The sequence below is a fragment of the Felis catus genome, chromosome C2 (assembly GCF_018350175.1).
Source record: "Felis catus isolate Fca126 chromosome C2, F.catus_Fca126_mat1.0, whole genome shotgun sequence".
Lineage (NCBI taxonomy): Eukaryota > Metazoa > Chordata > Mammalia > Carnivora > Felidae > Felis > Felis catus.
Window position 1 is genome coordinate 85,943,301 of NC_058376.1, and position 22,550 is coordinate 85,965,850.

A 22,550-nucleotide genomic window follows, 5' to 3' on the forward strand; every position below is an offset into this window, starting at 1 on the left:
AGATGCAGCAGTGAAAAAAAAGAATGGAAGAAACCATACAACAGTAAATCTTATGATGACTATGAAGATCCCAAAGATGCTCAAACCATCAAAGAGGCCCAGTTGTAACACGGCAGACTTCAATCTGAAGACAGCCTCAGACTATAAGATACCTGAGCACATGAGAATAAACACTGTCAAGAAGAAAGAGAAACTGGGACACCCAGACTCCATGGCCCATTCAAAGAAAATGCACATGAACAAGTGCATCCTCTCTCTTCAAGACCTTAAAGTGGCTGTCATCAAAGAAATACAGTGCCTGGTACAAGAACTGAAGAGCATTCAGTCAATTCTTCCCCACATATCCCAGCATATTCCTAGTCCCCAAATGCCCCAGATACACCCAGGAGAAGTTCCAGAAAAGATATTTCAATATGATGAGGAAATGCTCCTAGTTTTAAGCAACAGTAAATGAAGAGTCAAGATGAAAAGGCTCCCTGAAGTGGAACAGGCAGCATCTGCAGGCCCAGGTGGAGGATTCCAGGTACAGGAAAACTTAACAAAGAATGTTGGGAGAGGTATAAACAGCTTATCCAAAAAGAGAGAGATGGTAAAACTATAAGCAGAATAGAAGAAATAGTTTGTCAACTAACGATCGGAAAGTTTGGCGGTATGATATACCTAGAAGTCCTTCAGACGGTTTCTGTGAATACAACGCTTGGAGAGCTAAAGATCAAGAAACTTTGAAAGGAATTACTGAATGCAAAAGATGTGGTAGGAAAAGCTTGCTCAAGTGTGATGGGAGCTGATGACAAAGACCAAGGAACACACTGAAAAGCTTCATCAGATGAATGATTTATGTATCGAAAAGAAGGAACTTGAATCTCGGTTGAATACCTAAAGAACCACCAGGGCACTGCCTTCCAGGGCCCTAGGAAAGCAGACATTGTGGCAAAAGAAAAGGTCACAGAACTGATCCAAGTCCAGGCAGAAAGGATTTGGGTCTTAAAGGAAGAGGTTTCTTTTACTTCAGAAAGGTGGTCTCATCCTCTCACCCATTCAGCCTCCACAAGAGAATAAGATGAAGCCCGTATGCATTGTCTCTAAGTATGCCTTTTTCTCAAATCCATCCAGGATTTCTGACATAGAACTGACCAGAAGTTGTTTCCTTGTCTCCGGCAACAATCCTATTATTTTAAAGTAAACTTATCTAAAAGTCTAAGACCAGGGGCGCCTGGGTGGCTCAGTCGGTTGAGCGTCCGACTTCAGCTCAGGTCACGATCTCGCGGTCCGTGAGTTCGAGCCCCGCGTAAGGCTCTGGGCTGATGGCTCAGAGCCTGGAGCCTGCTTCCAATTCTGTGTCTCCCTCTCTCTCTGCTCCTCCCCCGTTCATGCTCTGTCTCTCTCTGTCTCAAGAATAAACATTAAAAAAATAAATAAAAATAAATAAATAAATAAATAAATAAATAAATAAATAAAAGTCTAAGACCAGATCCAGTCATACAGTTTTAATAATTTTTCTCCAACTTGGTTACCTTAGAACTGACTGAAGCACTTAACATCTATTTCCTATTGAACTGAATCATTTTTGATCCATTTGGAACCCAGCGGATTGAATATGGAGTCTCAGAAGGCTGTACCTCAAAATTGCAAGAAAGCATCTGTAATACATCGTGTCTTAGTAAATTTGTCTCTTGGTTATCGGAATTTTTAGCCATTGGCAAGACAAACTATCATTCAGCAATCTGTGAGAAAACTTGCTTTTTTCCGATGCTTGGAAAATAAACTCTGAAGTCAAGTGTTCCCTGAGAGGACAAAAAGTAAAAGCACAAACTATTCTGCCAACATTATCTTAGAATAAGAAATGCAAATTAGAATTCAGACATTGTTAACTTCACAGAGCAGTTATTTAAGGGTTCAGGATGCAGGAAACACAGAGCAGTTTGCTTTGGACTGGCAGAAATCAGGAGACTACCCAGTTCCCTGAATCGCCTCTGGTTTCAGCAAATTACTCAGCTCTGAATGGAGTAGTGTGTTTTACAAAATGGTCAATCAGGAGGCTTTTCTCTGAAGATGTTTGCAGCTCTACCAGTATTCTAGGTATTTCCATAGTTTCTCATGTCCTATGCCATTTTCTTTCAGGTTCTAGTAGAGTCATTTACAGTTTTTGATATAGATCCAGAAGAAATGGTAGGTTACATTGCCCTGAGAGATCATCTCTAACAATCACTTTTGATTGTGCATAACATTTTTTTAAGTTTATTTATTTATTTTGAGAGAGAGAGAGACAGAGAGAGAGAGAGAGAGAAGGGGGGAGCATGAGTGAGCGAGCATGAGTGGGGGAGGGGCAGAAAGAGAGGGGGAGAGAGAATCCCAAGTAGCCTCCTCGCTGACAGAGCCAATGCAAAGCCCGATCTAAGAACCATAAGATCAAAAAAAAAAAAAAAAAACAAAAACAAAAACAAAAAACAAAAACCATAAGATCATGACTTCAGCCAAAATCAAGAGTCAGATGCTTAAGTGACTGAGTCACCCAGGCGCCCCATGATTGTGCATAACATTTTAACTAATTTGAAAGTGTCCTTTTCGTTTGGAGGTTAAGTGCTCATGGAATTCATGGCTGTACCCACTTATGGTCCCACTGATATTTGGATTCCTATTAGTAATAGAACAGAGCAATTTAGATTCAGAGCTCTAATATTGGTCCATATTAATGAGCTACTCCACTGAGCTGTCCCAGAGTATAAACTGATTGCTGAGAAGGAAAGCTGAAGAAGCTAATATTGCATCAATGCAGAAAGTGACTCAGCAATGTCAAGTCTTCCTAACCTGATGAGGTTGCTGATCTATGCCCCAAATTAGATAGGACTTGTTTCTTCTCATAGATTTTTTTCATATTCCTAATTAAGAGGTCTGAATAGTTCAGACCTATTACCATAAGTCTCTGGTATAGGAGCTTCTATACTGGAGAACATCCTTTACCTGCTTTTTCTGTTGTATGCCCTAAACTATGTGTGCCTTTCAAGCATTTTAAAAAATGTGTCAGTCATTAAAATAAACAAATAAACAAATAAATAGATACATACATACACACACACACATTAAATTCAGTGCGTATTTGTGTGTGCATGTGTGTGTGTGTTCAAGTATGTATTTGTATGTATTCTCTGTAATGTAAAATGTATCTCTTACTAAGAGATCATAGTCTCAAAGTATTTGAAAGGCACAATGCAAGAACACTTTATCCACTCTCATATCTCACTTATTCTTCCCCAAGAAGTTACTTACCTGACTAGCAAATTTGGGAAAAAAAAATTGACCAGAGTCCTTTCTCATTCTCTTGTCCCTACAAGCTCCCTCTTTTGTCTTCTCTTACTCTCTGTAGTAGACAAAATAATGGCCCCCAAGATATCAGATCCTAAAATCAGGAACCTGTAAACAATACCTTATATGGCAACATCTCTGCAGCTATGAATAAGGATTTTGAGATGCAGATATTATCCTCGATTATAGGATTGGGCCCTAAATGCAACTGTTGCATCCTTTAAAATGGAGGAAGAGGAGATTCTATACATAAAGTCAATCTGAAGACAGAATAGAGAGAGATTTCAAGATACTGACCTTCCCTGAAGACCGAAGTGATGCAGTCACAAGTCAAGGAATGCTGGCGGTCATTAGAAGTTAGAAGAAGCAAGGAATGATTATCCATTCTTCAGTTGCTGGAAATTTCAAAAGATTAATTTTAAAGGTTCTTTCCATGCCCTTAGTGTGAAAAGATTACCAGACTTATATCTATGAGTGAGGTGAGATATCCTGAGAATTGGGAAGGCTCTGCACATCAACTTGTACTTCAACATGCCTCATAATAATAATGGCCAATACACTGAGTAATAATTACATGCAGAACATACCATGTACATAATTCGGTGAGGTGTGCATCATTACCCTTGTTTTACAAATGAGAAAACTCAGAGTCACAAATAACTTATCCAAAGTCCTACAACTAATGACAGAACTAGGTTGTACATCTACTTTGATTTGCCTCCAAAAACAGAGCCCTGTCCACTTCAACTTCAAGTGTCTCTCTGTGTTACCTATCCTTGGTTTCCTGAGACTGGGCTTCTGTATGTTAACCTGTTCCTCAAGCAAGCTGTATGCTGCAGTTTGTACATACAAAAATATACATAATAAGAAATTCTTTACATATTACATAACAAGAAATTTTGTTCACAAGAAATGACATTACAAAAATATCAGGGTTAGAAGAATTCTTAAAGATCCAAATAGCGAATCTTTTTACAGAAAGGGAAAACAAGGCCAACAAATTTGCATACATGTCTAATATGCAACCAGCTAATCAAAGCAAATTTCCTTGCAATGTAAGCAAATTTTTAATACTTTGTAAATTCTAAGTGGAAAGTAACTCCAAACTTACTTGATCATCCAAACACTGTAAAACTTCGATTAATGTCTCCGTTACTTTTATCTTCCCAAGCATATATGTAGGGCTATATGAAGCTGATGCCTTGTAATGGCAAAACCACCCCTACTTTTTGAGGGGTTGTGGGGATTTGGGGATCCCATGATCAGAATACTAACTGTATTTAAAGTGGTAATCCCACTTTACAAAACAAACCCCAAATATTCCCACAAGGTCCCATCAAGTCACAAATTAAAATTCTTTTAAATATGAGAATGCTACCGAGCACCCCTGAAACATAGTGTGGTTTGTTGTTTTAGTTTTCTGGGACATATTCTCGTTTGCTATACTGGCTTGCTACATATTTATTTGGCTTCAGGTGGAACTGTTACTGCACATTTAAGAATATTCATTACCCTCGACAATCATAAACGAAATAAACGGTGAATGCATGTGCTGAGAAGGGAGGAAAAACGTTCTGAGTAAGGCTACACAGTATTTGTTCACGCCCTGTTGCACCAATACCTTTCCCCACAGGAATTTCCAAATACCTCCGGCCAGGTAGCAAAGGGCAAAACACAGAAAAGCCCCAGCTTTGAGCCCAGTAAGGAGGCCATCCGCCCACCCATCAGCCAATCTGAAGCCGTATTCCGCACCTGCCCACTGCTTGAGCGACCTTTCCCCTACGGCCCGCTGCGGTCCCCTTTTACGACAGTTTTCCGGCCTAATTTGCGGCCGCTACTGCCGTATTTCCTGGGCACTTGTGTCTGAGCGGTTTGTGCCTGCTCGTGTCCGCGTCGCTCTCTGGTAGGGGCGTGAAATTTTGTGGCTGCGGCATTTGGTCTGGAATGAACCGCGCTCTCGGTGGAGGCCGGGGAGCCGAGCCAGAGCCATGGTGAGTGCGGTTTTCTGGTCCCCTGGGCGATCTCGGGCCCAGGCCACAATCTCAACTCGTGACCTGGGAGGAGGGGAGCCGAGGTTGTCTCCCCAGTGAGACTCTGAAGATGTAGGGCCCCGAAGAGTCGCACCCTCTAGGACACAGAGCTGCTGGCACAGCTCTCTAGGGCCTTTGTGTTCTACTATGGCCTTTGTGCAGGGGGCTGCAGTCCCTGGTCCATTGTCTCCGAGGCTGAGAGATTAGTGGAAACGCGTTTGATTAGATCTGCCCTTTCGCAAACATCCTAACAGTACCTTCTCTACTTTGCTCTTTTTCCTTGGCTCTTGCCGATACATCTCTTCTCGGTTCCTGATCACATTTGGGCGTCGGTTCTGTGGTCGAGAGACGCCCCAGTGCCGAAGGCACTCTGAAAAGCGAGTCTAGTGAAGTCCACATTTGACGTTGAGATGCGTTATCAGAATTCTACAGTGACCTTAAACAGTTCTTTCTCTAGCAGAAATTTTATTTCCATTATTCTTGATTGAACTTGAATGTGGCCTCATTTGCCCGGAGATGCAAAAGACGTTTTCAAAGGGAGGGAAATCATTCTTTTCACTGCTGTAAAGGTAAATATGCAAGTCCGCTCGCCCTTCCCTTTCACAGTGAAAATCCAGTATCTCTACAATGAATTGGACATAAAAGTCCTTTTAAAGGGCCATTGGGTAGGATATTTTCATCCTAAAAGTTGTTTCTCCCTTTGAAATAAAACTTGTGATGAGGTGGAATGGGAGAATGGGTACCATAGGGAAGGGTGATGATTAAAAAAGTAAATATTTACTCTGCTTCCCCTTACCAGGCCAGTACAGTGGTAGCAGTTGGACTGACCATTGCTGCTGCAGGATTTGCAGGTTTGTTTATGGTTTGGAAGTGGAAATGAAGCAGGGAAAGTTGGAGACTTTTTAATTATTTTGTTGCTTTTGTTTTTAGGCCGTTATGTTTTGCAAGCCGTGAAACATATGGAGCCTCAAGTAAAACAAGTTTTTCAAAGTCTACCAAAATCTGTAAGACTTATAAACATTTTTGCTAATTCTCTGCTGTGTTATGAAGCCCAGAGTCATATTTGAAGAGGGTAAATTTCCAAACATCCATGAAGCTCTTAAGAGATTACTTTGGGCCCCTTCTCTTGCTTCCCGCAAGAAGGGTTCTGAGCTTTGTAATGTTGTTACCCTGAAAAAAATCAAAATGTTTTGTGTGACAGAATTGGGGCTGAGGGATTAACACAATTCTGGTACCATGAAAATCAATTCTACTTCATTGTGTAGATACTATTAACTCCAGCATCATTTGTCCACAAATTCTTGCCTTCCCTCATCTGCTCTACATCACAAAAACACAGGAATCTAGGAATCTGAAGTGATCCATTCTTAACTGTGTGGCCCTGGCATTCTCTAATAGATACTTGGATATCACTGGAATTAAGTAGGCTATAGGGTATGACTGGATATGAATGTCACACCTTCCATGGTCACAGTTCAGAATGAAATTGGCTGTGGCAGCCTGTTGAGTATTTTTATTGTTGTGATTGAATGTGAGAGAATAGAGTGATGGTAGGCTTTACCAATATGATCTCTGACATAACAAGGTCAGAAGAGCTGGTAGCATAATTTTCTCGATACTTAGTCTTGTTTTAGTAGTTGCCTTGACCCTCAAAATACCCTTGACTCACTCATCTGAAAACATCTCCAAATCCTTTTCTTGAGGCACTTGTTTTTCTAAAACATATAATCATATTCTTACATCAAATTTTTATCTGTAACACAGTTAACTTGGAATAATCTTCCTGTTATTCCCAGAACTGGCTTTGAGGCACTGTTGTTTTGTCTTACATTTTTAAGACAGTTTTTCTGGGGGAAAAAAAAAAATATGGATGTTTAACAATCATTAAAGTGTTTGCTGCTACTTACAAAGCTAAAATACCATAGGAGTTGCAGTTAAAATTCTCTGAAAAGTCTTAATTTTTCTGCTGTCTAGGAACAGTTATCAAAATTAAACTTTCAGTTTTTCAGTTATCAACTTTAATAAACATTCAGTTTATTCTAATAACCCATTTTTACGAATGCATTTCCTCTTTCAGGCTTTCAGTGGTGGCTATTATAGAGGTGGGTTTGAACCTAAAATGACAAAACGAGAAGCAGCATTAATACTAGGCGTAAGGTAAATAATTTCTAGTATTTGTAATATTTTTCTACAATTCTAGAGCTATGAGCAAACATAAAAAGATCTTTTGTTAAGAGTTATAATAGTTGTATACATTTTTAAGATCTAAACACTCCCTACAAGTCCATTGAGAAGGCACTCTGGTACATAAGCACTCAATTCATTGAAAGGCTTTTAAACAGATAATTGCAGTGCTCAGTGTTGTTCTCTAGAACACTTTTTTTTTTTTTTTTTGTGGTGAAATTCTGCCTTCATTTCCAGATACTTAAACATGTTTTACCTTTCAGTAAAAGGGTTTTTAGGATTATCAAGTTCAACTAATTTTTTAAGAATGTCTTATTTTTCTAAGGAGCGTTTTAGTTCCTTGATTCAGAATATTCATCTTCCATATGTGATATGAAAGAGGTTCCTAAACCACTTCTCATATTGTTTTGATGACTTGACTCCAGTTTCACAGCATCTTTAATTGGCTTTTATATACAATTTTTTGATGTGATCCAGACATAGTCTGAAGTAAACTATACCTTTTCCTTTTTAAATTAGCCCTACTGCCAATAAAGGAAAAATAAGAGATGCCCATAGACGAATTATGCTTTTAAATCACCCAGACAAGGGTAAGTACCTGTTAAATTCTTACACATGTTTTAAAGTGACTAGTTGTTACTAGTGGAATAATTTCATATTTAATTCTTGGCTATTACAAGGGAAATGCTTAAATCTGTGTGTAAGCACTGTTGCCCAGGCTGGATCTGTTTTCCGGTGTCTTAAAAGAATAAATCCTGAGTGAAAAAATTTATAGAATAATGACCATGTCATTTGAAAGTAGGGGTAAGCATTAACAGTGTTTTCAGATCTTAAGTAGTGATAAAATGTGACTTCTAAATACTATTAATACTGTTTTTTTTTTTTTGGTGGGGGGACATATTCTTAAAGGAAATGTTAAGTTTCAGTTAAACTAAAAATTTAATTTTTTCTATCCATTTAGACCTTTGAACTATAGGTTTCCTAGTTAGAAACCTATAGGATATATTTCTCTCTGATACATGTCTAAGCAGCCTTGGCTGTGTTCAAAGAAAGCAAATAATTATTTAAGAATACCAAAATAGAGACCACAAAATACATGTTCCAGTGCACAAATCTTTTTACTTTCGTAGGATAGGCCTTTCATTTAGAGTGTTTTGAGTTTAAACTTGGTTGTGATTGTTTTTATCTGACTGTAGTAGCCTCCTTTAACGAAATTTAGCTTGCATTAACTGGGGGGGCTTCTGATTCATTAAGTATAGTATGGTGCCTATAACATTGCATTTCTACCAAGCTTCTTACTGGGATGCTGATGCTTGCTGGTCTGAGAATCACACTTTGAGAATCATTGCTCCAGCAGAGTAGTAGGAAAGCACCTGCAGATAACATCATGAAGGCACAATTAGTAACATGAAAAGAGAAAAACTGTGAAGGATAGAAAAGGAGTGCAAATCATAGTGAGGTCTTTCCAACAAAGCTCAGAAACCTCTGAGAACATCATGTTTTCAAAATAACATAGTACAATAAATTCATGTTCATTTACAACTTATAATCATCATAAATAGGTAACATACACCATTTCAAGGTCACATGTGGAGGTGTTTTTAATCCTATTTGTCAAGTTTAAGTTTTTAAAGGTGCCATTTTTGTGGAAATATTCCTCATGTGATTTCGTTTACTGTTGATCATACATATTACCATACACTTGGTGATCTGGTTGCAGTGTCCTCATTATTTTCTGCTAATTCCACCTATCAGATGAGCATAGGGATCCTTGAAGAGAATAGGTTTTCACCAAGCAGAAATTAAGAAGCCATATTATAACTATTCCTTTTGGGGCACCTGGGTAGCTCAGTCGATTAAGCAGCTGACTTCAGCTCAGGTCATGATTTTGCGGTTCATGGGTTTGAGCCCCGCGTTGGGCTCTGTGCTGACACCTCAGAGCCTGGAGCCTGCTTCTGATTCTGTGTCTCCCTCTCTCTCTCCCCCTCCCCCACTCCGGCTGTGTTTCTCTCTCTCAAAAATAAATATTAAAAAAAAATTTTTTTTTAATAAAATAACTATTCCTTTTTTTCTTTCTTCCTATAGGAGGATCTCCTTATATAGCAGCCAAAATCAATGAAGCTAAAGATTTACTAGAAGGTCAAGCTAAAAAATGAAGTAAATGTGTGAATTTTAAGTTCTTGTTAGTTTATGTATATGCGTGCTAGCTTTTTATAATAAAAGGCCTCAAAGCTACAAATTTTAAAAATGATTTAGCACAAGCTAAACCAAAGCTTGGGTATAAGTTTCTTTGAATTTGAGGATTTTAAATCAGATGATAAAATATTTGGAGATTTTAACACTCAGTAATTATGGATAAATGCATACCATCTGAATGGAAATAGTTTTCATTATTCATTTAGCAAGTAATTTCTTACCCACTTCAAGGCAAAATGAATGTGACAGTCTGACTTTGAAAGGGCTCCTAATCTAATGGGATGCTGATAAACTGGTAATTAAAATACAGCGGGGATAGGGGCACATGGATGGCTCAGTCTGTTAGGCATCTGACTTCAGCTCAGGTCATGATCTCACAGCTGTGAGATCAAGCCCCACATAGGACTGTGCACTGGGCATGAAGTCTGCTTAAGATTCTCTCTCTCCCTCCCTCTCCCAGGCTCACACACGTGCACACACGCATTCTCAAAAAACAAAAACAGAAACAGTGGGGTATTAGGATGGCATGAATTCACACAGGTTTGTTATAGGAGGGATTCATCTTATTGTGAGAAAAGGCTGTTCACAGTTCAGAAAACTGACCCTACTGCTTGTAACCTTAAATTTTAAAAATGAATTTAGGTACATCTTTGACCTAAGAAATATATCTAACTATATTATTGACAATTTAGATTTCATACATTAAAAACTATACCACTGTAAGATGTTAGAATATAAGTCTTGTTTTTAATCAAGAAAATAATTACATTGTATTGAACTAGCCACTTAAGAAATGGAATATATATATATATATATATATATATATATATATATGCATAATAAAGTTTTGCATTTGCTATAACCAAAGTTAACCATAATTAGTAAAACTGAAATGAAATGCTCTCAGTTATCAAAATACTCAGCTTGGACTACTGGAGAATTTATACTCCTATTTAAATGATATTTGAGGGTAAAATGGCTATTGGCCTAAACCTCAAACCTAGGGATCTTAACCACAAGACCTGTGTAAAACATATGAAGTAAATAAGTAGTCTGTGGCCACCACTGGAAATACTATCTTTAGCTCTAAAATGGTAATTTATACTACCTATCATCTAAACCTTTAAGTCATCTTAAAGTTCCTAATTGTCAATGGAGAACACAAGACCTTCAAGGTCAAAATGGTGGAAGGCAATCATATTTAGTGTTGGAATGTGTTTACCTGCGCTTCAGAGTTGGGTTAGACCTGCTCTAGGTTTCCCATCCTGTTTCCTTGTTTAAAATCTGATCGAGTCCACTTGTTAAGATTTAGAGTATGAGAAAGCACCAGTTTACAGCAGCCATGGGTGTTACATATGAGAAGTCTTTTTTAGTAAAGAGGTATGAAGGTAGTTTGTGATTCAAAGTAGTTATGTTCTAGAAGTTACTGAAACACTGAATTTAACAAACACCGAACCATTTGTTCATACCTCTGAACTTCTGGGTCCCATTTTTATCAACCAGTCAATATATAACCTTGTTTTATGTGTGCTTCTATTTAAAGACATCTTATTCATGTTGATTCATTAACATTAAACTTGTAGTCAACAATATGGCTCCTGTCAGCATATCGCAGCCTTGTGTTTAGGAATGCTAGGCAGCACTTCACTAGGCTTGAGGACAGTTAAACAGGAAAGCCATCAATAAGGACAAAAATGTGATGAACTTGGCATTAAATGGACCACAGAAGGCATACTTGTTTACAGTATAAATGAAGGCAAGCTTCACTTTGGGCACTGGGTGATTAAATTTTCACTACTCTTTATGGCCACGAATGACTAGGAAAAGTACCTACACATGTTGATTTTGGGGTTACAAATTTTACCAAGTAGGTGAATTTGCAAATAAGGAATCTAATGAAGAAGACCAACTGTATTTTGGCTTACTAACCTTTTATTTCAGTCTTTTCAACTAATCAAGTTTCTTGAACAAGAGCTTTAAGAGATATCAATTAAAACTAAAAACAAATTTTTGAAAGACAAATAGAGTGTTAATATGCCCACAGGCAGTCAAGCATGAACCTTGAAAGGGAAAACGTCATGTAGTAAGTAGGTATATTTTTAGGTGTGTAATACAAATAGCACACCTGTTTAAAGGCAAATATTGACAATGAAAAATGCTTTAAAATAACACTGAGCACAACAAAGCATGTTTTTCTTTCACAGTAATCGGTTTTATTTCCTCTAGGCTTACCTTAAATGGAAGAATCCACATTTCATTGTAGGCTATTAAGCACTCCTACCATTTTTCTTGGGGAAAGGTCACTTGCGAGAGGGCTTCCAGATCATAGTGGGTAATTGATTCAAGTATGATCTGTGTAAAAGAGCCTTCCTCTTTTAATGTGTTTTTTTTTAATGAAATACTTGATGTGTAATGTTAATGTTGACTACTTAACAGTGTGCTAGACAAGTAAGCATTTAAGCGTTTCACAAGGAAACAATAGTGAGATTAAGTAATTTACCCAAAACAGCATTCTGAATGAGAAGGCTGATCTTTCTCAAACCTAAAGTTCCATGCTTTGTTAACCTCTGCACTGTGGTACCCCTCACATATTTGAAAACCCAGGGATATTTGCCTTAGTGGTAAGGAAATTTGAGTCTGGGACTTTGTCCTTACACTTTCAGCTTGGGTCCTTTTTATCAGTAGGTACTCAAATGGTTTTTTAAGGGTGGGGTGGGGGGAAGTAGAGGTATGAACACAACACTGGGACATAGGAATATCTGGCATACCAGAGATTTAGTTCCCCTAATTTTGCCTTGACTGCCTCAGAGTTGACATTATGAGTCCTATGCTGCTTTATAAAAAATGCTTTGTTGGTGAGGAAAGTAGGGTATAATAAGTGGTTCTCAAAGTTAAACCTTTTCCCTCTCTTATTCTCCAAATGATGGAAATACCTATGGGGGGAAAAAAAATTGGGATGCTTGGGTGGCGCAGTTGGTTAAGCGTCCAAGTCTTGATTTCAACTGAGGTCATGGTTTCACCATTTTTGAGTTCAAGCCCCGCATCAGGCTCTGCACTGATACTGCAGAGTCTTGCTTGGGATTCTGGTTCTACTTCTCTCTGACCCTCCCCCACTTGTGCTCTTTCTCAAAATAAACTTAAAGAAAATTCCAGTTCTACAAAATCAGTATCCCAGAACACCCAAACCATTCAAGAACTTGTGTGAAAATAGGTGGAATATTCATACATATGTATTCTAATTCTAGAAGATTGATTATATGGTTTTCTCTGCTATCCTTACTCTAGAATCGAAGCAAAAAAGGGCATAAGGCAGCTAGAAGTAAAAAGTAGGTAACTAGCATCTTTAATACAGGGGTAAAACCCTAAGCATGTTAACTGTGCCACACTACAGTTATATTCAGCGTACTGAAAATGTACACCTTACCTTAAACCCTGCGTCAGAAATGATTATTTAAAAAATTCACTCAGGCAGAATGCTTCAAAGAGTTGACAAGTCACGTTTAAGTTTCAACACTCAGGCTAGAATTGAAACAGTTGTTTCAATGGGAGAACAGGATAGAAAAAATACCTAATTTGAGATAAAGTACAAAAACACTGTTTAAAATGTTAGAGTGGGTTTTTGGTTATAAAAAAGAATCTTGGACTGAAAGTAACCTTGAGTACCAGGAAACATCAATGACCTAAGCTCCTTTTGCTCTTGGCACTGTTGAGTACTGTGTATCTCTGCTTTACAGCCAAAGCCAAGTGTTGCCTTAGCAACAGAATATAGAAGGAGCTTCTATCTAGTGTTACTAGTTTTTCCTGACCAAAAGACAATGTCTACAATCCAGTGTTAAGGTCTAATATGAATATGTTAACACTTGCTGTTACCTTAGTACAAGTGCAATTAATGGCATGTCAAAAGTAATGTTTACATTCTTCTTTACAACCTGAAAATGGGCAGGTTGAAAATGAAGCTCAAACAGGTTGACACAAGCTCCAAGGCAATATAAATTGGTTTATCCACAAAAACTGTGGGAAATTTTTTGCAATACTCTCTAAATTAAAAAATGAGCAACTACTTTTGACAATGCAAGTAAAAAAGTTAACAAAATTATTCACAGAATACCCCTGTAATTTCACCCCAAGAAAAATTTACCAATCACTGAAATTTGGCAAGTTATTAACCAGTATACTAGGGAATAGTGGGGCTTTAGGACTGAGATCAGTGAAAAATAATCTTGCCCTTGCTTTTTGCTATCTTTAGACTGCACATGGCATAGTTGGAAATGTCTGGTTTAAGTACACAGAAACTCCCAATTCTATAAACCTATACCTGCAATTTTCAAATTACCAAAGAAGTAATACGCAAACCAAATGTATTATTGGTGGAGATCCTCTTAAAGAGAAAGCTACATGATAGTCTACACCTTATTTCAGTACTTGAAGTAGTAATATAGAAGGTACAGATGATTCTTTATAACGTGATCCACTGATAACCTTTTAAAAAACAATATATTTCTTGAGTGTATGTACATCTCTCACCAATAAGGGGTTTTCAGGATGATTAGACTCTTGGTTGATTTCTAGAGTAAAATGATCATACTTAAAAAATAAGAAAATGCCACGTTTGTAGGTCAAAAATGGTCAACTGTGGCAATCTCCTATATTTCAACATATTGGACTTTCAACGAGTGCAACTTCAAATTACTACCACTTGCCAAAATTTAACTATACATAGCAGACTGATTGTTGCTTTGAGTTTCTGAAATAAAACCCAAATGCTATCAAAGGTTGTGACTACTATCCATTCAAGAAAGCTTTCTAATAAAACAAAGTTTAAAAAAGGAGTCCCCAAATTCACTATACCAGATGTCCTTATAAAAAACATAGGGGATCCTGGGAGGGGCCCCTGAGTGGCTCAGTCCATTGAGAGTCCCTTGATTTTCAATTCAGCTCAGGTCATGATCCCAAGAGCAGAGCCTGCTTGGGATTCTCTCTCTGCCCCTCCCCTGCCTGCGTGTGCACTCTCTCAAAAGAAAAAAGGTATAGGGGAACCAAAGGTAGGAAACTCAGTGAGGATTCACACCATTCCTTTTATCTTTTGGAATAATGCCAAACACAGAGATCCAGTTCAATCCAAATTCCTTAAAGCCTTCTAGAATATCCAAGTGTAAAAGTAATTTACCTTTACTCTCCAATAATCACCAGTACAGGGCTTAATGCATTACAATCAGGTTTTCCATTCATCTGTCCTTCCTTAGATTAAAAGCTTTATTGTAGGCATAGCCTATGAGAAAACTAGGTTGATTTCAACCTCAAGAAAATGCAAATCTGTGTGAAGTTGTATCTGGTACTATTATCCAATCTAAGTGCAACATTGTTAATATGCCAACTCCGCAGAGAGCTCTCTCAAATTACAAATCAGATTTCTAGCAAATAACAGCTACAAAAATACCCGATGTTAGCATCGAGGTGATGGATCCGAGCTACTAAAGAATGGCTGACATGGAGATCCAGAAAACAATAAAATACCAGCTACTTTTGCCTCTTCCTCAGTAACTTATTAGTGTTTCTGTTCTTAGATATTTTACTTCCCTACGTGTACCTGTATTTGTTTTGCACAACTATTTAGGCAACTTCCCTCAGTCTTGTTCTAAGGAATGTCTGAGGTTTTCACGAACAGTTCGATATCCTGCTTCTCTTAACTCCACATTAAAATACACAAAACGACTTAAAAATTGGTGTATTCTTAGTACAATTTTACCAAAGGTGACTGTTTTACCAAAGGTGACTGATCTATCAACAAAGACCCATACACACCATTTTGCAAGTTTTAGGCCCACTGAAGGCTTTAAAAAGGTGATTCCACGGGCGCTTGGCTCACTCAGTTGGTAGAGTATGCAACTCCATCTCAGGATTGTGAATTTGAGCCACACGTCCGATGTAGACATTACTTAAAATCTTTAAAAAATAATGAAATGAAAAGGTAATGCCAAACCCAAGATCCTAGGCTTGCCAAAGTTTCAGGAAAAGATTTTTATCCCCACATAATCTTAATAAGCTTCCAGATGTGATTTCACCTAAGTATACTGAAATATGGGGGTTGCACAAGACATTTGGGCTTTTCTGTTGAGTGTCTTTTAGCATGGCCTAACTTAGCAGTAAGTTTTCCCAGAGCAACATCTCACTTAACTGGTGTAGTAGCCAAAAAAACATATCCCTCTCAAATAATCTGGTGGGCTACCTAATCACCAATAGCTGCTGCCTTTGGGGAATAGGCTTTTTTGAATCAGAGTATACGGTATTTACCCAAGAAAAGACTCATGGTTCTGCAGTACAGAAGATGCTGGGTTTAGTTACTTGTAAATAATGAAATCTTGATACTAATTTCCTAGAATGTGGTTATTCTGAACAACTGCTTGTACAATACCCACTTTCTAAGATGGTTTTAGGTTACTTTCTCAGTGAAGCAATCTTTATGGCAGAAGAATCTTAGTGAATCTATTCTACATGGAAGAAAATGAAAAATCATTTTTTTCTTTACACCGTATTTACCACTTTGGGGATTAATGAAAATTCTCTTAACTTGTAATTAATCTGTAACCCTGTTACTCTAGACAAGAATTAAAAGGCCAACAGTTTTACTTCTTTCTTTTGATGGTTAAAAAAGACATCTGTGGGTTAAGTTTTTTTTTTAAACTCAGGATATGATTTGATACTGTTATTCAAAATCCAAGGATTGCACTATTCATACCACACCTTACTTATAAATTCTATTATTAGGATTTTAGGGAAATGCAGTTAATGCCATCACATGTTAACCTCAGTGATAATAAACGTGAGGTCTAGGGTTATATGTACACTGACCTGACAATTATTACATTTTTAGCAATACCTTGAAATGTCTTTCAGCCATTATAAATTAACTAAAACCACTTAACAGTTTTATGCACATAACAAATTAACACAAATTATGCACATAAAAAACACTTTCAAACATCAAGTGACAGAAAGGGCTGTCTTTCTTGCTCAGTGGTCTATATATACCACTATAGAAAAAAATCCTCCAGTAAATCCACAATTATCTGATATGACCTCACAATTATCTGCATAATTATATCATTATTACTCTTTGAAACACTTTATGTGAAGTGTTCATCTTCCTAAAATTAAGTAATGTGGCTAAAATATATACAAAAAATACAATCATTAGTTTGACAATCTTCAAAATTATTTCCTTGAGAATCAAAAACCAAGTTCATGGTCTACTTCTTACTTAAAAATTGCTCACCATTCTGATTTATAAAAATATTTTTTAGTAAATTATCAAAGGCCAAAGTAAAATTCTGCATTTTATCCCACTGCCTTCCAAAAGTTGCCTTTGAGTAGATTATAAAACTTTTCCTAATCATTAAATGTATGACCAATTCCCTAAGCCAATCTATTCTAACAGACTAAATTTTAAGCTTTCAGAGGTTTCATTACAAAATAACTCATCAATTAATATTTTTATACTATTTATGAGCAAGTAATGCTTTTTTAAAAGCAATTAGGATAACTATTCTAGGCCTATTACTAGTTCCAACTACTATGCTATAAAAAGTATACTGGTATAAAAAGTAGAAAGTTAAAAATCAGCAAATGGAAGATCAAAGTTTATTTACTACCTGCATACAAAAACATATTGCACATCAAACAACCAAAATCAAAAAAAAAAAAAAAAGAAAAAAAAAAGAAAAAAAGGAAAAGAAAAAGAAAAAAAGGAAAAGATACTCTACTGAAGACTAACATGTACTTTTATACAGAATAAACCTGGAAATTGATCTTTTCAGTAGTTCAGGTTATCTCTGAAATGGACATGACTAATTCAGCTTAGTGTTTTAACTAAAGCTATGTTTGATTTTTAAATACTGTACACTTTAATAAATAAACCAAACAAAGCCTCAATGTAGAACAGTCACTGCCAATATCACCCAGTGTCCCTGCAGATGAGAGTTTAACAAATGTATTCCAGTGGTCTGCAGATTTTCCTCAACATACAGCATTTAAAAAACACATTAAAACAGACCAGTTTCCAGACTAAACTAATGAAGAATTACAATTCAGTGCAAAATATTTTAGACTGCATTTCATTCTAGTTTTCCTCAGGTGAAGAAGTGGTTGCATATTATTAAAAATGTAACAAAAGCAGCTAATGCTTTCATAAAGAATATTACGTTAGGGATCCCACCCCACCCTCCTCCCCCCATCTCTGCCATATTTTGAAAACAAAATAACATTTCCTATAGCCAGCAACTTTTTTTTAATGTTACATATACTATTCTCAAGGCACATCTGATGATATATTTTATAACACAGTAGGTGTCAAAGTATGTTTAACATATGATTTCTTCAGGATCCCTCCCCTTTCTGAATTCCAAATGGAGGAACTGAAAGTGCGATGTAAAGACTGGCGATCCATATTCTATCTTTGGCAAGCTTGTACAAGCACTATTGTAAAATGTAATGTAAAAGAACTGTAAACTAGGAACTTCTTCAGTTTATGAAACACCATTCAGGACTGCTGCTTCTTGAGTGTTTTCTTCTTTTAAGGTATTAATCTTTTCTTCTCCTGGAGTACGCTGTAGCTTAGAAATTTCATCGCCAGAAGCACTAGTTGGGCCATTTATTGCCTTTTCTGAAGGACCATGCTCTTCAATCACATCTTTTGCCTGCCAAAGGGAGACAACTTTTTCAACTTCTTTATAAATGAAATCTATAGCTGAGGAGGAAAACAGCTATATAAACATTAGCTAATAAATCATTTCAGTTTCACATACGACATTGGATCAAAGAATTAAAATGTTCTTAAAAGTTTCAAAGCATATACCAATGTATTCCACCTCTACTGGTCTTTCAACTCTATCTCTAGTACCTAGCAGTCCTTAACAACAGGAAGAATCTGGACTTGTTTACTGAAAACTTGAACCTAATTTAATTTTAACCACTGGAAAGCTCACCATGTAAAAAGATATAAGGTTAATACCCTAAGCAAATAATGCCTATTTTACTCACCTTTACATTTCACATCTGTTAAAGCATTTAAAAGACTTGACACTTAAAGAGGTCTATAGCTATCACTGAGAAGAGATATATATAGCCTATTGCTCCCCAAATTAAGCCAATAGTCTCTGTCCAATATCTTTGGATAGACTGAATTTTACAAATGCTATTTGGAATTCTAAATGAAAAGTATTCCAGGCTCAAGCATGCATATCTTCAGTTACCTGGGGCCAAGAACAAAACAAAGAGTAGTCTTTAAAATATTATTTGTCTAGTTGGGGAAACAAGTGATCATACAATAAGATAAGAAGTAAACATAAAGCTAAACCATACCAAAAAAAATAATAAAAAAATAAAATAATAAAAAACAAAAAAACAAAAAAAACAGAAACGAAAACCAAACCAACAAAACCTACAGGTTAAATTCTCCTTACCATTTCTTTCTTGTTTTTAGCCAAAGTTTCCCTTGGGATGTTTCTTTGTCTGCTCTGAGACTCAGCTCTAGAAATATAATCTGCAACTGTGACTGTTGAAGATGAGAAAAAAATTACAGGTGTTGAAAAAATATTTCTAAAGTTTATTTATGGATAAAGAGTAATTTTACTTTTAAAATAAACTGACGGTGGGTAACCCAATTTCAAAATTTTAAGCTGGGTACCACCTCCAACCAAAAACAAAGCTTGAAAAATGTGCCTGTGATTTAGTGCTGACAATAGAAAATTCCAAGCTGGAGATCAAGGAAGCCTAGATTTAAGTCAGCTTTCTTAAGAATCCAGCCATTGCTTCTGGTTGACTCCACGGTTGGGATAAAGTTTGATACAGAAATCCACAACCAAGAATAGGAAATGCAGCATTCTCAGCCCAGTGTTTGCAATTCTCAGTGGGGAAAAAATGGGGCACATTTGGTGCAAATCACGGTGTGCTATACTTCACCAGAGATATAAAAGATGTACTCATATATTAGTTGTTTTTGTTTTTTTGTTTTTTAAGTACAAGATATCCAAGTGTGGTATTTTACAGTCCTTCTTTTAACATTTCACACTAGAAACCATTGTGAGTGATCTAAAATAAAAAACTACAAGCAAACTAAAGATGGCAGACCATCACCCTAAAAACGTGGACATTAATTCTGGTGGGGAAAAGGGCCGCCATTAATTCTGTAACAATCCCTTCCCGGCTTCAATAATCTTTCAAGGGACTAACTGAAGTGTTATGTGTGTCTGCAAGGAAGTGGATGGCAATAGTGACATAAGAAAAAGACTAACACAAGCTAACACCCTTCTGCCAACCCAAGTGGAAAAAAATGATCTGTTCTACAGGTATTCTGGCCTCACTTTACACCTCAATCCTTTCTCTTTAGGACTTTATAGCTTAGAATTTACTGATTTGAAGAAATGTCAAAATGATTGCTCTCTTTCAAAGAATTATTTTCTCCCAGAAACTGGTGAAGAAAATCTCTGATTATGTGAAATACAAGATATGTTAAATTACAGGATGAGAGCAGGTTTATGTAAAGAATGAAAACTTCAAGTAAATTTTAAATTATTTATTTAAAGTCACTAGGGGAGAAATGGTCAGTCCATTAGTTTCAAATTATATGAAAATAAATCATTTTGATAAAATAAGAAAGCTGGATGGTATTTACAATTCACTTTTTTGTGATCACAAATTAACATAATCCCTTTATAAGATCCAAGAACGTTCTGAAACTACTAATCTTTTTAAATCTCAAAAAACCACTTAATTCAAAATGCAAATCATTTATTAGAAACAGCACTAAATAAAAGATGTTTCCTGCCTAAAACTGCCTCTTGTCTTCCAAATTGTAAGAAACTCACTGTGCTCATTTTGAAGCTTTTAAAATCATTTAAATCCACTGTTAATTTATAAAAACATTGAGTAATAGTTTCCACAATTAAGAAGAGGAATACTGTCAAGTCCATTTCATTATTATGTACACATATATGGTGGCAAAAACATTCTAGAAATGATTCTAGTTTGTGTAACACCTTCATGAATTCATTCTGTTTCCATAGTTCAACCCTTAGTGACACCCGGAAGAACTCAGCTACTTGGAAACCCTTCTGCATAGACAGACATATTGCTAACTTTGAGTATGTGACAATTGTTAGAACCCTTGATCCACTATGCACACACACAGAATAATATACTTTTTTGATATGGGTATCAACATTAGAGGCACATAGCTGGAAAGGTAAAAACTTACCAGTGCCCCTCCCCCATAAAGGGAGGTACAACTAAAAACAAACTTAATTGACTCAAAACCTGTTTATAGCTAGTCCTTACAATACTAGCCACTTAAAAGGTCAATGAAGATTAATTAATAATTAGAAAAAAAGATAGGCAATTTGTGCAGCATAATTTGGACTAGAATTTCCTAAGTGGTCTAAGTAAACCAACTTGACAGAAGTGTTATAATCACATTCTTATTAGTAAGGAATATTCACTGCTTAATTTATACTAAAAACAAGAAGTCTTGAGCAAATGAGAATAAATTAAATTATATAAGGGAATGTTGACATTTTAGGAGGCTACTTTCCTAGAAGCACTGCCAGGGGCAAGGAGAAAATGATGTGCCTGTTCCATTAATCCTATCTTGGGGGGCTGGAGGGGGGGCTTTTAACAGTTTTTTAGGGGGAGGCGGCGGAAAGGCAGGCTAGGGAACAAGAATTTCTAGGAAAAGTGGCAATCCAAAGAACAGAGTAAAATAGGAATAAATGCACTATAGAACACAAACCATATTACTGGACACCCCAAACTACTCAATTTTCAATTAATATCATACAGAAAAATCTGCCTCTTCTTTAACACCACTATGTTTTTGATGTCCACTGACTTAATAAACCACCATCTAGTTAAAAAATTATGTTATATGTTAAACCCACAATGTAGCTTGAATTTTCTTATTTATAAACTATGGCCAGAAAGTACTGTATTCACCACTGTGCCAACTTTAAAGAACAAAATAAATATGATCGCTTGATCTAAAGAATATTTCTAACACTACAGAGAGAAGAAGAGAAAGGAAAACAATAAAAAAACTTGGTGGAAACTTTCTATTTTTGACAGTATTAAATTCCTTTTAAATTTACAACTACCTTTAAAACACGGACTTTTCTTCAAGAATGGAACTAACACCTTTAAAACCAGTTTTCCCAAATGTCTCTGCAACCACTAAACCTAAAATATTAAAGATACTTGAATTTACATTCTGTATTTGGGGAATACACACCCAAAAATTTGCTTTTGTAAAGAATGCAGAAAATGATTAGTTCAAAAGGGGTTTATTTTTGGTGCACACATTTTCTTCATTGTGAATATACACGTGATTCTCTGTACACAGGAAATGGAATTATGTTCAAAATAATATAGACACAGCAAACAAGTTTCTTTGAAGTTACTAAAAATTATGTCTACTTAAATTAACATTCTAAAACTAAGTAAGTACTATTAATTTGAATAGTTAGTAGGTGTAAGGGAAAAGGCATCACACTACAGTAAACAAACAAAACATAACATGCATTCCTCTTATTAGAAAAAAGACACTTTCAAGTATTTTTCTCATTTATGCTTTTTTTTTAACTGTGGGTATTTACAATTCCCACAAAAATGAGGTGCTGAATCCAGATATAGTGAGCAGCACCATGCAAAAGTTGCCCAGTTTTGCCAATCAACCTCAACCACAAACTACAACATAGCCCCTGGGATGGCAGGCCCCAATTCAAGTATGAAGAATCTGCCAAGTGGACAAAATAATGGTCTTCTCAATAGTATTTCCATGTAAAAAAAATT

The 22,550-nt window shown here is 36.4% G+C and overlaps 2 protein-coding genes across 8 annotated transcripts in view; one reads left to right on the plus strand and one right to left on the minus strand.

Annotated features, from left to right (window-relative positions):
- The first annotated feature begins 5,124 nt into the window (after window positions 1–5,124).
- Window positions 5,125–9,752, plus strand: DNAJC19 (DnaJ heat shock protein family (Hsp40) member C19). 3 transcript variants are annotated; one of them, XM_019840078.2, is made up of 7 exons: window positions 5,125–5,294; window positions 5,791–5,902; window positions 6,133–6,184; window positions 6,264–6,337; window positions 7,411–7,490; window positions 8,037–8,107; window positions 9,603–9,752. In XM_019840078.2, exons 2-7 carry the CDS (start codon window positions 5,828–5,830, stop codon window positions 9,671–9,673), a joined length of 423 nt encoding a protein of 140 aa, XP_019695637.2. In that variant the 5' UTR covers window positions 5,125–5,294; window positions 5,791–5,827; the 3' UTR covers window positions 9,674–9,752. The 3 variants fall into 3 exon arrangements, with proteins under 3 accessions (XP_019695637.2, XP_019695636.2, XP_004001228.2); XM_019840077.2 differs by having other exon boundaries at window positions 5,794–5,902; XM_004001179.4 differs by lacking the exon at window positions 5,791–5,902 and having other exon boundaries at window positions 5,128–5,294.
- Window positions 9,753–17,980: 8,228 nt separating this feature from the next.
- The window catches only part of FXR1 (FMR1 autosomal homolog 1), a 60,848-nt gene continuing 56,278 nt past the window's right edge, over window positions 17,981–22,550 (minus strand). For 4 of the 5 annotated variants that reach the window (XM_045037225.1, XM_006944239.5, XM_045037226.1 and 1 more), the window contains 2 exons: window positions 19,172–19,263; window positions 17,981–18,406 (listed from right to left, as the gene is read on the minus strand). In XM_045037225.1, coding sequence (XP_044893160.1) covers window positions 18,236–18,406; window positions 19,172–19,263 — 263 coding nt within the window. In that variant the 3' untranslated portion in view covers window positions 17,981–18,235. The remainder of the gene's footprint in view (window positions 18,407–19,171; window positions 19,264–22,550) is intronic. The other variant, XM_045037229.1, reaches the window with a different exon arrangement.

Excerpts from the sequence above, each read along its gene's own strand:
- DNAJC19 (XM_019840078.2), top strand. The coding sequence starts at position 5,828 with ATGTGGCCTCATTTGCCCGGAGATGCAAAAGACGTTTTCAAAGGGAGG. Across the intron at positions 5,903-6,132 it reads TTCTTTTCACTGCTGTAAAG|GCCAGTACAGTGGTAGCAGT; the intron begins GTAAATATGCAA and ends TCCCCTTACCAG. Across the intron at positions 7,491-8,036 it reads GCATTAATACTAGGCGTAAG|CCCTACTGCCAATAAAGGAA; the intron begins GTAAATAATTTC and ends TTTTTAAATTAG.